At 32.9% G+C, this 16,721-nt stretch overlaps 1 protein-coding gene across 1 annotated transcript in view; it reads right to left on the bottom strand.

The window, feature by feature from the left end:
- The window catches only part of LOC128998908 (cell adhesion molecule Dscam2-like), a 327,459-nt gene that overhangs the window by 52,382 nt on the left and 258,356 nt on the right, over positions 1-16,721 (bottom strand). The window contains exon 10 of the mRNA XM_054425264.1: positions 751-902. Coding sequence (XP_054281239.1) covers positions 751-902 — 152 coding nt within the window. The remainder of the gene's footprint in view (positions 1-750; positions 903-16,721) is intronic.

The raw sequence follows: 16,721 nt of genomic DNA, 5'->3' as shown, positions 1-16,721 counted from the left end.
TATTGGCGTAGTCGAAGATGTTTCTTGTTAATATTACATTGCACCTGATTTTTTTATACTATTGGAATCGACCAAATCGAAAGCTTGTTAATGTTTTAGTTAAACAGGACTGATACGTCGCTCTTATTGACTGTGTATTCCCCATCGCATTCTGACATCTATATGTATTGCTCATTATTATAATTTATTTCATGATAAGTTACATTCTATATCGAGAGTCAGTTACATTTGACCAGTTCCTAATCTAACCATACTGCTACGTCACTAATACCGCATTCCCGAATAGTGGTGTTGCAGTGACCAGCTGTTTTCTAGTCTCTTTGGTGTCCACGTTCTACTCCACGTTTATTACGTATTTATGTTCCGACAAAGTAAGGCTATTATTAGATTGATTTCATTACGGGTTTGCCATATCTTTTGGGGGAACTCAATAGTTGACCTCGTGGTCTACATAATACGTTCATATTAGTCAGGGGGTGAGATTTAGGCATCAACCCCTGTTCTCTGATCGGATGGAACAGAGTCATGATACCTACTGATATTAGGCTACCCATCACTTCCGGGTTTCTGATACCTGATGATTTTATGACACTATCCACAGCAATTTAAATGAAAGTATCACTCACTACGTTTTGGGAAAGCGGCTTAAATCCCTTATTTCTTTGTGTGTATGTCAGGATTCAATCCCACTCCTCGCACAATGAAACTTTAGATGATAAGTACTCTGAATCAAACGCTACTGATACTCACCATAAACCCTCATATCAGCAGAGTGTGATATCTCCCCTATCCTGTTGGTCGCTGTACACTGGTAAATACCTCCATCCTCCACCTGGACGTTGCTGATGTTGACGTGACTGATCACTTCTCCGTGAAGTGTCACGTATTGGCCGATGAGAAACCTGGAACAAAAACAGCTCGTTCTGTTGCGATTTTGACAATGCATTTCTTATGGTCATAGTAGGAGGGTAATCGATGACAATGATGTAGCCGATGCGTAAATACCAGGATACGTATTTTCAGGTGAAGATGAGTGTTAAATGAAAGGAAAGACAGGTTTTTACGTACTATGATCAGCCGGCTCATGAATGAGGTCCTTTAAAAGCACATTAAAAAAGGACAGTTGAATCATAACCATTAAAAAATTATGATCTTTCTAAGGTTCAAAATGGTACTCTTCTGATTGCCAGTCGAACACTATACCTACAGCCATATTTGACACCATATCACCATATAATAAAGAGTAGATACGCATGAAGTAAACTAATATCATTGTAATTCCACGTACAACCAACCTTTAACGGTATGAATGCGGAGAATGTACATTTTATGTATTCTAGGATGGAATCATTATATTTGAGATTGTGTACATAAGGCGTGTCCGCTTAATCCAAGGATAAAGGAAATCTTTGTAGTCTCAAATAATATATTGCATTTTTTTTATATGATTGCGGTTGGATTTTCAAATTAGGTTAGATTAGGGATTAGAATAGTTATTTGTGTAACTATTGCAACATTGCGTGAAGTGACACTTTGTTGCGCATGAGAGAAATGTTTACGCACGAGCCGCAGGCGAATGTGGAAAGTTTCTGGAGTACAGCAAAGGCACTTTGCGCTCGCGTTACACATTATGTTTTTACAGTAACTACAAAGCATATAAAAATAGTCTTTCAAATGGTAAACAACACCGTTTAGGCTAGGTTATGTCCAAGCGTTAAACGAATAAAGAATGTTAACACGAAACAAAAGGTTAAGTCGTAGTATCTATCAAAAAGGCTGCGAAACGCTGCACTAGCTGATCTTAGTCGTAATACCGTGTCTTTAAAGGTTGCCAACTCATTTTCAAAGCGTACATTTATTATAAAAGCACACCGTTTTGTGTTATTTGGTTGGAATACTTGAGTGCGGCAAAAGGAAAATTATCGCGGCAAAAATAAGTAAATGCAGCAATTAGCTACTTTGCGTGCTATAACCAGTGCAAGGAAGCCTGCTTTGTCAGTTAACTGAGTTAAATACTGTACATGTCCTTACTGAGTTGAATGCATTGTTTAACCGACTGCAACTTAAAGGATGATGTATTTTAAACTGCAGAATCTTGCATATCATATTGATTATCATACTTTCAAAAACTAAGAGCGAAAATAGATCATACTGTCAGCGAGTGCCTCGTTCTACTAGGTTCTATAAAAATAAAAATTTTGGTGCAGCTACGTTGTTCGTTGAAATACTTTCAAGTTTATACGGGATAACCTAGTATCATTTCTATACAGGGTGGCTGAAAAGTAACTTGCACCCCCCTTAACTTTTAAACCTTTTGAGATATTTGAAATCGGTTTATGGCAACATACATTCTTAGAAATGAGAGGCTAGTTATGGTTGGTTTTGAAAATTTTTCCCTTAGGGGTGGGGTGGAATGGGGGTGGGCGTAGCTCAAAATTTTCAAATGACAAGTATATTTGGAGCTTCGTATAATTTTACAGATTTTGACAATACTAAACAATTGACATAAAGAAAACCTAAATCGAACCAATAATAACAATATTGCACCCTAAAACGTTTCAAATTGGGATTTTTGAAATCGGTTTGCGGCAACCTGTTTAGATAAGGGCTACAATAATGATAGCGAACTTTGAAAATGTTGCCCTTCAGTGGGGTGGGGTGTAGCTCAAAATGTTCAAATAGGAAGTATGGTCGAGTGTGGTATAATTGTACAGGTCTTAACAAAACTAAACAATTATCACGAATAAAATTGAAATCGGACCACTAAAAACAAAAAGACAGTTAAATATTACTTTTAATAACCATTGTCTTAATAATTTTTAGCTGCCATTTTGTTATTAGTTGTCCAATTTATATTTTCTTTATGTTTATTGTTGAGTGTTTGTTGTCAAGACCTGGGATATGGTACCAAACTCGACTATACTTGCCATTTGAAAATTTGAGCTACTACCTACCCCCGCTTCCCTAAGGGCAAAATTTTCAAAACTAACCATAATTATTGTAGCCCTTCATTTCTAAGAAAGTTGCCACAAACCGATTTTAAATATTCCAAATTGTTGAAAAGTTAAGGAGGGTGCAACTTGGTGCAAGTTACTTTTCAGCCACCCTACATATTAATTCAATATACTGTATTTTTAAAATCTACTTGCATTTCGTACCCTATATCCAGACATAAATAAAGCTGAGAACCTGTATCGTTTGAAGCTTTTCACTATATACCGAACAACGGTGGTTGACATAAAAGGTCGATTCAACTCGTCAGGGAAGGTCTTGCGATCGATTTGACGATTCGTTCGCAACAGGTGGACAAAACGACTGGCTAACTAATAAATACTGCCAGGGAGGTGATATAGGGACGGCTATTTGGTTTAAACGTTCTAAATCCATTTGTTTTAAACGTTGGATTCACATTTAATGCTGTAGCGTTTCAAAAACCTTTCTGAATATTTTTACAAGATTTTGTGTTGATGCAATACATTATCGATGCAATATTTACATGTTATAATATTTTTGGATTTAGGGATTTCATAATGTTTCTTATAAATAAAAGATAAAACAGCTTTAGAAAAAAAAACGGATGCTAACGTATTTTAAAATGTTTGAATGGGATTTTATCCAAACAGGTGCCGAATAAAGGATTACTTACGCTTAGAACCCTACATAATATAAACATATTATTTGCGATTGGTTACGTTTCTGCTCCGTAGAATAAAAAAACGTGTTTTTAAAACATCAAATGTCATGAAAATACTTATGAAATAGGCAATCTACGGTATTTTTTCCCCTTAAAAATGTGGAAGATTTTGTACTGAGTTCATCACGTTTTATATCTCGCTAATCAATAGGCGTAAGATAAAAACTGTAGGCCTATATAAGAAATCGTTTATATTTATAAGCTGATTTAATGAAAAGATAATATTTTTAAATCTTGGGCAAAGATTTTTTTTACACATTTGCTCTGTCATTACATAATGCTTATTTTGATGATATGGTTTGTACTATAATTATATTAAAAGGTTCCATAACTCAATAATTTTATTGATTTTTCATTCTAACAACAAAATGACTGCTTACGTTTGGAACGGTGTGATTTATGGACTCACCAAGGATTTATATACTATCCCCAACATCCAAATTTGCCACTACCAGACCCTTTGGATGGAGTCAACCACAGTGTTTGAGGACTATCCCAACCCCTTACCTTTAACCACACCAATAAAGCCTTAAAGCAACAACAATTATGTTCATCCAACCCCAATGAAACCTGAATACAATGATTTAGGCATACGGAGATGCAAAATATTGATAATTTGTATGATGTATACAAACTATCAGTTAACTTTCTTTATACATAATGGGAACCCATGCGGAATATAATTTTTATGACAGCGGTTTGCCATAAAAACAGTTGGTTTGTCTGATAAATACAAAGTTGATCGTAAAAAAACAACATTCTTTGCTGGTTAAACGTGGGTTGGCTGAAACTAATTTTCTTATTTATCACATTTTTCTTCAATCTCTCTTCAGCCAACTTCTTACTCTGTTTGTGTTACGTGTTACAACAGACGGCACAATATTTTGCTAAGGCTCAAGCCCACTGGATGGAGGGCTCTTGTAGGGCTTCAAACTATATATGAATCGAAATTGCGTTGCCTTTAGAAGGTTACTAGCCTTAACTACTTTTATAACCGATCAAAACGCTGCAGTTTTTAAACTCGTTTTTACAACAGTTTTTCTTTTTGCTTGGGAATGAATGATACTGTTGTTATTTTACAAAATAGGTTACAGCGTAAGTCAGTATATAGGTCTATATATAAAGGCTTTTATATCAAGTACTTTTTTAATATTTTAATTATTATGTTCAAATTAAGATAAAGAAACGTGTGTTAGTTACTTGTTTGAATAATAACATGTCTTGGATCGATTTATTTTTATTTTGCATGATAGATAATATAAAACATAGTTTGGTTTAAATCTGCACAATGAAACTATGCACCTGATGTATGAAATAAGCTAAAATGCACTTGGTATTTGGTAAGACTTCGACAAAAAATTTTTATCTGTTTTGTCGTGAGCAGTTTTATATTTTTAAAGGGCCGGACGATAAAGGGCTTAGCTATTTTACCATCGTATTGTTCAGTTATTGGAAATTTGAACCTTTTTGATAAAAAAATTGACAAAGTAAGACCCTAATCCCCCTACCATAACTAAGTGTGTGTGTGCTTTGCCCATAGTCAACGGATGCTGTCTTACTACTTTCTCAGGAGGCCAGCTGGTCTGCAAAACACATTTGAAGCAGTGCTTCAAAGGCTACATGCGATTTGCCCCTTTGAAGCTAATCTGTCTTTAAACTTCATCAAATCTGTAGTATATACGTTTGTGTTATTTATTTTAAATCGCGTATTGGGTTTCCCTTTTAACGTGTACGTTATTTATTCGTTTTCAAATATTATTTATGGTGGCTGACTATAAAAATGTCATACAATATATTGTATACGGGATAGACAAATTTAAGGGAACCATTGTAAACCAACCTTAGTGCACCATTCTCAATAATAAAATAACATCTTTGTATACTGTATCAAATTGTGAGCTTTTACTGAAATGTTTAAACTTGTGCAACTCCTCATTAAGTCAACTCTCATATAAGGGTTATAAAAGAAGGATAAATCCCTACACTGTATACATCTGTGGGCTATCCCTATACATCTGTGATAGCCCAGAGCAAAATGGTAGTCATTTTAAGTTTCAATAATATCACCCAACGAGTTTTTCAAGCGAACCGAAATAATCTAGTGCACCATGCAAAGACGTCTATTTCTGTTTTCCTTTACCAAAATTGCAGTTGGTTTTTCTACTGACCAAAAATAAGATATTTTTGGGGGACCTAAATCGTTAAAAGACAAACCCCCGTTGACAAACCCTCATTTTAACGGGGGAAATTCTAAAAGAAGAGTTACCTTTCTTACTCTAGAACAAAAAGAAGACTGATTGAAAATGTTTAATTTTCTGATTCATAAAAAATGAATGTAGCTGTGACTTAGTACCGGCTATTATCTTTTACAAGTACGGAAAGTAAATAAAAGAAATGTCTTAAAACACTTAAAACATATATTTACGCTTATACTGTTACTCACAAGACGGTAAATATACAAAAAAGATGGTAAGTGGTGATCGATTTCGATTGGACACTCCAATCATCATCAGACCCAATAGGTCATTCGCCTATTGGGTCTGATGATGATTGGAGTGCCCAATCGAAATCGATCACCACTTACCATATTTTTTGTATATTTACCGTCTTGTGAGTAATAGTATAAGCGTAAATATATGTTTTAAGTGTTATAATACGTTTCTTTTATTTACTTTCCGTAAATTTAATAACACGTACAATGCTGATCAAGAAGTCTTTTACAAGTTAAACGGAAAAAAGAACCCCAAAGACTGCTTACCAGACTTTTTCATGAACTCGTGTATATGTGTATGTAACTGATGAACAGAAGTAATATACAAAGTAACTTAACTGGTATACAACAAACAAAAAATTGACGTTTTTTCACATTAAAGAAATATAAGACATTTAGTGCAGTTCCAGTATATTTACTTTACCCGGTACGTTTAGCCTCGGTCAAAGGAAAGGTTCTGATGTTTGATTTGCTTAGGCTTCTCAAACTTACTTAATTTCAGTTAAACAAGACCGCTTTGGATTTTCTCTCGACCGTATTGACTTAGACTGTTTACTTCGCCACATTATGGTGCAAGTTTGTAGATATATGCCTGAATTAATGCGTGTTCCATTGTGAATAATCTCTTCTATTTACCTTCGAATACTGTGAAAACTTATTATACTTAATACAATTGACTAGCTGCTTTTTGTATTAGTCATTCATGTGGTGCTTTACACATAGTTTACAGTTTATTTTTTTTTCTTTATGGTGAAAATCTGAGTTATAAGCTAAACGCTCAATTACAATACCGTATATATATTGACTTGTTTATATTAATTTTATAAAACTTTAAATTTGCTCTGACATTCTAAATATAAGTTGAGCTATACGCTCCTAGATGGATTTAAAACGCATTTACAGCAAGCTTTTACATTTATGTAAAAATAATGATTAAGAGGCTTGCTTTTAAAAGTGGATGATAAATTAATAGTTTCAATCATGTAATTTATTGTGTTCATTGTTAACTATTTATATATATTTGTTATTTTATTAATTTATTTATTATTTTAAGTGATCGGAACAAGAGTATAAGGGGTGAGAGTTGCCCTAGTAGAATAAGAATTTATAATACCAATAATTTCAAAAGGATTTACAATTTTACGTCCCAAAACGGGTTTTGGGTTTTAAATATTAAATTAAATATCTTAAAAATATACTTTTTACATGATTTTTATTGTGGTTCTAGGCTTAACTTGAGTGTTTATTGTACATGTTAGGTTCAAATATTTAGGCCTAGTGATTTTTTTGAAAAAGATATTTTAGCGTATTCCTAAACGCGTTTCACTATTGAGCATTAACTTGTTGACTTGTTTTCATATATTTTGTCGTATTGCATTTTATATTTGTTTCTTATCTCATTTATGACACTAAAGAGTGTAACTAGTCAATGCAATGGCTGATAAAAAAAATGAAAGTGGTGGATAAGGCTCTAAGATTCGCCAAAACTACCTCATATGTTTACTATACTGTTTTCTATAGGTACCAACTCTTAGCAAAACAATATTGTTAATACTACAACAGAACAAAATTATATATTTTTGTGTTTTAAAATATTTACTTGGAGAGAAGATACCGTGAAGGAAACAATTAAACTGCCAACATTTATTGTTTGGGTTGGATCTAAATATCATTCTTTATTCAATCCAATTAGCCTCACCTAATTGTTTTCTTTTACGGACTTTTGTATTTAAACTTATGCCATTCAGCCTTTAAACCCCCTTTACACATTGTTTTAATACTCTATTTAAAATTATAATCATCCAATTCTTAATATATTTCTCAATATATATTACAATACTCTTAATATATTTCTATTATTACTCCTGCGATAACTCAAATGGGATTTTATAAATATTTCATATTTGAAAGAAACATGCCTTACTTACTGTATTTATCACTACTATATCGTTATACCTTATTAATCGGTTTCAATAGCCCACATCAATTGTGTAGGGTATTTGCTTATATAAAACTTATTTTCAAACGGATAATTATATGTCCTTAGTTTGAATCCAATGTATCAAGAACAGCAATGAATATTTGTGTGAATATAAACACCCCTTCATAAATCAAACCCAATTTAAACCCTCTACAAGACAAATTAAAGCAAATTCTTTCCAAAACCTTAATTCTATCAGACTGGTAAAGTTATTTGAACAAATATCTGTACAACAACTGCAGTCTCAACATTGCAAAAATACTCCAAATAGTAATCTGATCGAAATACTTTTTTAAAATAAAGCCTATCCATCTCAAATGTATGATCAGAATAGACTTTACAAATCGTCTGGATATAAATAAACGATCTTTAGAATCTTTTTAACTATTTACTGTCTCCAAATATCTCCCAGCACTTCAACCCCACACCTTTTGGACCAATATTAACTATACATTTTATGCGGTTCCTAAATTAACGAATTATGCGGTTTCGAATGCTCATACTAAAATAAGATAGGAAAATGAGTTTTGTATCGTTAAAAATTTTACTAACCAAATAGTTCTGTTTCACTGTCCTGAAAACAGCTGTTTTATTGTTGTCGTTGACGTTTGCAGTTTGATCAAGTCAACACGTGTTTTGATCAAGAAAAAGAAAAGTATATTGGTAAATTAATTAAAGTCAGTAGTTTTACTGTAAAGGACTTTTCGAAGACTATTTAACAAAGCTGCTTTTCACGAAAGTGACATCAGACTTTGGAGTAAACAGTTCGTAGAAACAGGATCAGTACAGAGCCCCTAAACTTCTGAGAGACCACCTGTATCACAGGTTACGATTGAACACGTAAGACGATCTTGCCTAAGATTTGTCTTATAGGGAAACGTCAAACACATCGTGTAGGCCTATTCTAAGAAGATTCGTGTGATGTGGCTCATTTAAAGGAAAGGATTTTTAAGCAGTAGGGTCAACTTTGGATCTCCTTCTTGAAGCAGCGATCCAACCACTAGCAAAATTACCTGGCCAAGTGTTGTAAACATTTTAACCAAGGGAAGCTATGAGGGTAAATGTTGAAGATTTGATGAAGGTGGACTGAAGGCTGAAGGCTGTAGACTGAAGGCTGAAGCTGAAGAGTAGTATTGATCAGGAATTAGCCTTATGCAAGTTGGCTGACAATGCGGTTACTGACGAGGCCACCTGAGGCCTCTTTATTACTTTGCTACTAAACTTTCGTTTTACAGAGTGAAAAGTTTCCAAACTGTCTAAAGAGACAATATCTTTACATTAAATTTGCTATACACTTTGTGTTTCTAGAAACTTTTCATACATGTAATGCTGTAATAAATTTATTTTGTTGATGGTTTTGTAAAATTGTATACTTATTTCGAGATTAAAAAGTTCAAAATTGGTATCCATTAAATAATTAATTGATTTTAAATTAAATTAGGTGTCATGCTGGGTTTTGGGGGAGTGTGAATGTATTTGTAAAATACCCCCGCCGCAGCAAACCTGCCGACTAAGCGAATTTCCATTTGTCTAAATTGATTTTCAGTTAAATATATTTTAATAACATTAGGTTTAACGAGTACCTAGGTTTGCTGCTACAAGGAAACTAATAAAGTGTGTTTTTGAGTAAAATATTGATAGCTTAGTACAAAATAAATAAATTTGCCAAATTTGATCAAAATATATCCATAAACAATCAAACTACAACATTTGACAATATTCTCCATAAGAATAACATGGGAATTTTAAATTTACAATTTTTTTAATTTTCTCCGCTACTAATAATCGAACAAAAATACTTTTATATACTAAATTATTTGTTTTTTTAAGCTCTTTAAAAAGGTTTAAAGAGAAATCGGGAAATTTTGTGTTTTGAGGGTCAAAAGTGAGAAAAACCAATTTTTACCCCATAAAACCCCCCGTAAAGCCCCATTCCCATGGTCCGATCGTGCTGGTTCGCAAACTCATTCAAGTTTATCCCGCTTTACACCTTTAAACCAAATTTCATCAAAATCGGACAAAAATTACTCGAGTTATCGCGTTCACGGACGTATATATATATATATATATATATAAGTCTATATATATATATATAATATACATATATAAAAATTTGAACAAATGGTGTTTTTGGCCTCTGGGGACATCAAAATGAAAAAGTAAATCGGTCCCGGTTCTAGGTCTTACCGTGCCACCTACGGTAATAACTACTTCCCTATAGGGAAATTCGCTAAAAAATATTAATAAAGAGAAATGTTTACCACACATACATTTGTATTAATTAGAAATATATTACAAGAATACTAATGGTGATAACGTATTTAATCGGTCAGCTCAATCTATTCGTCAATTTTGAATCTCAATTTAATAAAGTATAATGGCAATGTGATGGGAATACAGTGTAAACCCCACCAACACACTAATAATGTATGAATCCGTTTTAGAAATATGTGTATTGTCAAAAAATGAATTGTGTTATTATTTGATTTTAATCTGATTTATGAGAACAGTTTACGTTACTCAATTGTTGTACAAGTGCTAACCGGGTACGCCAGCCGCAACAGACGGGCTTTTTGTCCATTGTTGTATTTAGTGCTAAGAAGTTATTGTTGTACACTTATTTGTAAATAAAAGCACTTTTTCATTTCATTTCATTTCATATTTCATACACATTCTGACACATTCAACACTTGTTAATAAATAAAATATTGATGTGTGTTACATCAACGATATGTTGCAAATTAAGGCTCGTGCTTAGATAGAGCAAATGTTTGAGATTAGAAACACAGGCTATAAAACATTTTAAATTTTCTGAGGAGAAATCAGTAAATAGATAGTTGTTAACTTCAAAAGTAGAGCATTAACGTATTGGGCTGATAGTTGACGTGAGTGTTATTTAGAAAAGTAACAACATATCTCACCCGTAAAAACGAAATAAACAATCCCAGAAGATAATTAGTTTAATTTCTTGATAAAAACCATATGAAAAGACAAAACGCTGTGTTAAGTAAGGTAATGTCCATCTATAAATGAAGTGGGAGTAAATTAACGAACAAAGCTTCACAGAAATGCTATATGTTAAATGACGAAGTATAAATAAACATTTGCATCCATTCCTAGAACAAACTATTTTCACAATGAATACAAAAGAGTAAATTTTACGAGTATTTATAATTAGAGTAGAATATTTAGTGAATTTATTTACTTAGAATAGTGAAAAGATGCCGTTTCAAAATTTAAATCCTGTTTTGATGTGTTTGATACTGGTGAAGTGCGAGGATATCGAAGTGCTACCCTCTTATGGTGTGATTTTACGACTTTTCTCCATTCTTTGGTATAAACATAATATATAATAGTGGTATAAGCAATAGTGTACAAATAGGTCGTTAAATTAAGCTAAAATAGTTTTAAATTTGTAACATGCTCTACATAAAACGGGAAGAACTAACCTTTAAATTTTCATAAGCTGATCCATAAGGTGAATCATCGTACAAGGCATTATGCACTAGCATTAGTTTGCATTTAATCCGAATTTACTAAATCATTATTGTTTCGTGTATTTTATACGCTCAGTTATGTAGACTGAATTTTTAAATGCTTTTCCCTCAGCGTGGTGGTCTCAGATTGAATTAGTCGGCCAGAGTTGATTATACTGCGGTTCTATTAATTGTGGTGTGTTGTTGTTTGATATCTTTAAAACTTTAACATAAGTTTTGACGGAAAGATTTTTTTAAGTTTGTCAGTAATTTGTTGGTTTTGCTGTAGATAATTGATGCGAATTGGTAAATAATTTGGATGATGTGATTTAATTGTGGCTATCGTTTTGACTTAGGAGTATGATTTTAAAACCAAACAACGAATTTATTTTGGGTGGCTTACAAGTTCTTAATTCGGAAAGTGTTCCACCCCGGAGGAGTTTTCAACACACCGTAACTTTTATTGATAGCCTCTTGTCGGTATACATTTATATCTACTTTAGTTACTGACACTAATTACAGTTCTCACTGTATATAATTGTATGCCATACAATACTGTATTTTGGTATGTTTTGAAACTAATTAAGCAGCTGTAAAAATGTTAATGGGTTTACACTTCGATTATATGGTTTAAAACAAGTAAAGTATGATCACTGTTGTAAAAGGACCAAAATACTAGAGAAGTAAATATTTGTATTTATTTGTGTGTTAATCTATTTGCCCTACTGAAAAATGCTGCGATACTGTTCTTTTTAATACATTTTACAGAACAGAAATACACAGTTTTGACAACCACCACCGATAGATGTAGAAGTAAAAGTTTGACGAAAGTATATCATAACTCTGACTAAAAACACACAATCCTTAATGTATCTTAGGTTGTATTGGTACTTTATATTGAAGTATTGTATCGACGGAGTTTTCTTAAGAAAACCCACTCTCCGTTTATACGCAACGATGGGTTCTTGAAACCATGTCCAAACAAGAACCACGCTTCACCTTTGTTTTATGTAAAATAAATATGTTTTGTCTGAAAATAAAACATATCCAGAAACATTTCTCTCAAACCCGATGTTGAATACAAATTTCCGTTTCGTTTGTAAAAAAACCGTTTTTATAAAAAAATATATAATTATGTTTGTAATTTTCAATCATGAGACAAAGTAATAACAACCTATTGCTAATAGTGACTGTTTATATGATGTAAGACTTAGCTGTTTTTAACCAACCTCATGTGTCTCTTTGCCCAACTGTAATGTGAGTAAATATTACAAATAAGAATTAATTTTTATGGTATAGCCTCTGGATCACTGGTCAACTAACTACAAACCAGGATCACTTGACGGATACAGGTAATTTAAACCTTCTATTAATAAGTCAATGTACTTTAATGCTGTAGGTTGAAAACCTTTTTAAATAAAATAGATTGGCCGCCTAATCTAATCACGTATTTTCTCGTCCGCATGGTTATAAAAGCCCATTTAAAGTGGTGGCACTGGGACACGTATCACAAGTCTAGCTGCCGTGGTTTCATAATCCGTCTTGCTACCGGTAGGCCATTAACTCATCCAATATAACATGGTAATTAACTATCACCCAAGTAATAGTATTAGTGGCTACTATCACCCAAGTAATAGTAATAGTGGATACTATTACCCAAGTAATAGTAATAGTGGCTACCATCACCCAAATAATTAGTAATAGTGCTAACTACCACCCAAGTAATAGTAATAGTGGCTACTATCACCCAAGTAATAGTAATAGTGGCAACTACCACCCAAGTAATAGTAATAGTGGCTACCATCACCCAAATAATTAGTAATAGTGCTAACTACCACCCAAGTAATAGTAATAGTGGCTACTATCACCCAAGTAATAGTAATAGTGGCAACTACCACCCAAGTAATAGTAATAGTGGCTACTATCACCCAAGTAATAGTAATAGTGGCTACCATCACCCTAGAAATAGTAATAGTGACTACTATCACCCAAGTAATAGTAATAGTGGCTACCATCACCCTAGAAATAGTAATAGTGGCTACTACCACCCAAGTAATAGTAATAGTGGCTACCATCACCCTAGAAATAGTAATAGCGGCTACTATCACTCAAGATTTTCATGATGTTGTAGTTTTGAAGAAAATATACGAATCAGTATATACAAATACATTATCAATTTTTACACACTTCTCAGTATCAGAACTTTTAACATTGGTTTCTCTCAATTCCTGAAAATATCTTATAATTATAATTTGAATAAATTTTGACTAAAAACACACAATCCTTAATGTATCTTAGGTTGTATTGGTACTTTATATTGAAGTATTGTATCGACGGAGTTTTCTTAAGAAAACCCACTCAAAAGATGTATCAATAATTTGTTCAGTATAAAAACGTTTTCCATTATATTTCTGGGCTATTTATTACATTAACTATTAGTGGTCACTATCACTTAAGTAATACTAATAGTGGCTGTAAATACATCATCAAAGAAATACTAATAGTGGCTACTATGGGTCGCCGGAATTTTATCCCCCTGGAATTTTACCCCCTGGGCAAAGCTGACGTCACTATGACGTAGTAACCTGAGTGGCCAAAAGTTTTTAATTAATTTTAATGCTGGGCAACTACCACCCAAGTAATAGTAATAGTGGCTACTATCACCCAAGTAATAGTAATAGTGGCTACCATCACCCTAGAAATAGTAATAGTGACTACTATCACCCAAGTAATAGTAATAGTGGCTACCATCACCCTAGAAATAGTAATAGTGGCTACTATCACCCAAGTAATAGTAATAGTGGCTACCATCACCCTAAAAATAGTAATAGCGGCTACTATCACTCAAGATTTTCATGATGTTGTAGTTTTGAAGAAAATATACGAATCAGTATATACAAATACATTATCAGTTTTTACACACTTCTCAGTATCAGAACTTTTAACATTGGTTTCTCTCAATTCCTGAAAATATCTTATAATGTACCATGCACAGTTTTCAACTCGGTGTGGCATTGTCAGGCGTTAGAGTTATCAATTTTATTTATTATTTTTTAGATGTTTCACATGTTTGAAGTGATTACCGGTACGTCATTATCACTAAATTTTACGTGGTATGTGACGATAGAAACTCGGACATATGATGATGGTTACATAACTCTCTCATGGTTTTGGTATTCTGCACACTGGTCAGCGGTGGTTGCAGTGGATTTTCGACTTTAGGGTTCTGAGTTTCAATACAGTCGATTTTCTGCAATGTGACCAGACCTTTCACTCCCAATCTTAACTTTGACACTTGAAATTTATTTATTTTGTATAGAATAAAATGAGAGATATGATTAGGAAACGTATTCGAAATGTTTAAGAGTGTTTAATATAGCTTTCTACATCCAATCTATGTACTTAATGCAATGAGGGGTTTCTCTGTTACATCCCCTTTTCACCCTCCCAACAGATGTATTCGATCGAGGTATCATTGAGTTCTGTCAATTTTCTAGTGCTGCTGATTGACTTTATTTATAACAGTTTTAGATGTTATTGAATTGTGGTTTAACACCTGGTTACATTCAGTTGGTTAATAAATAACACCCAGATTGAAAAACAGTTTACAAAAATGAACCATAAAGTGCTACTTTTATTTATAATTGCAACATGATTAAATTACGTAAATTATACTACTGTATTTATGGTATATATCTAGAACAGATATATTTAAAATATTATACATTAGTTAATTAGTAGTGTTATTTATATAACGGACCTAATTGTTTCAATCAAACATTCAGATTATCAATAGTTCTCATATTATGGTTTTTTATTGGATTTTAATTTTTTCGACTATAAAATTATCCTTAAAAGGTAAGAGGGTATTATTTGTTATGCCTCGGAGTTAAATTTCGAACCCGAACCCTATTAAAGATGCAAGATTTGCGCACGGGTCTCCTCACTAAAGATGTGAAAATCTGGAATCTTTCCAAGCTATGTACAATGATTTACGGAGGTTTACAAACTTGTGACTGTAGTTGGTTTTCAATGCGAGCGTTAAAATATATTGTGTGGGGAACTATGCGAGCTGTTTGGCTGGAATGCTGACGGCCAAATTGTGTTCCTTCTTGGTTCTACCAAGTAATTACTGAATACTTAAACAAACTTAAACTCGTGAACTTTGAGTTTTTTTAAAACATCTCTTTGAGTCTGTTGCTTTAATCCTTTTTTGGTTGTAATTGTCTTTGGAATTCGGTTTGCTAAGCGCACTATGTGTGATTTGGGACAAGTAGGCAATTCAAAATAAAATAGTATAGATTATTTTTTAAATTTTATTTTAGTGTAAGAGTGGCAAATGAACAACACAAACCTTGCTTTGTGCAGATAAAAAAAATTGACTTATGATATATTTGTAGTCTTCTGTTAATGAATCAAACCGACTCTTTGATAGCTTATCATTATTAGTAATTATTAATCGCGAATCAACTTTACTTAGCTTTTGCAATCGAGTTAAGAACATAAAACACATTCAGAGTAAAGTTTTTATAAGAAAAGTAAGTGTAAGGTAATTCATATCATTTTGATACCATAAACTCATGGAGATGGCAAAATATAAATTTCAAGGGTGAAATAGAAACATTGGTTGAAACATATTGAATACCTAAGATATCAAAAACCACTCCTGAAAGAATCAATTATCAAAACTCTTGTCATCTCGTAGCTTTAAAACGAGTAGCCCCTAAACGTTTGGCTTCAGGCGTATCTACACTTTCATTAGTTTTGAGTTTGGTTATGTGAATCGTTTAAAATCGGATACCAAGTGTTACATATGTAGTGCCTACATGTTCTTAGGTCCGAGTTTTGTTCATTTACAGACATAGGTTAACACATATATTACTCCAGTCTATATAACCAGTTTATAAAATATACTGGGTATGAAAATCCCGTGTATTTTAAACTTAACATTGAAAATACTGTATTGAATTGGATGAAAGAATAGAAACTAATAATACAATTAAAATAAACAAACCAGAACACTGCGTTTGTACAAATCTACTCAGGATCTGTAGTTTAAAACTGTATAATGTACCTAAC

The sequence above is a fragment of the Macrosteles quadrilineatus genome, unplaced genomic scaffold (genome assembly GCF_028750875.1).
Source record: "Macrosteles quadrilineatus isolate MER2022 unplaced genomic scaffold, UCM_ALF_1.0 Scaffold_7__1_contigs__length_78375512, whole genome shotgun sequence".
NCBI classification, from domain to species: Eukaryota; Metazoa; Arthropoda; class Insecta; order Hemiptera; family Cicadellidae; genus Macrosteles; species Macrosteles quadrilineatus.
This window is presented reverse-complemented; position numbering and strand designations above follow the sequence as displayed.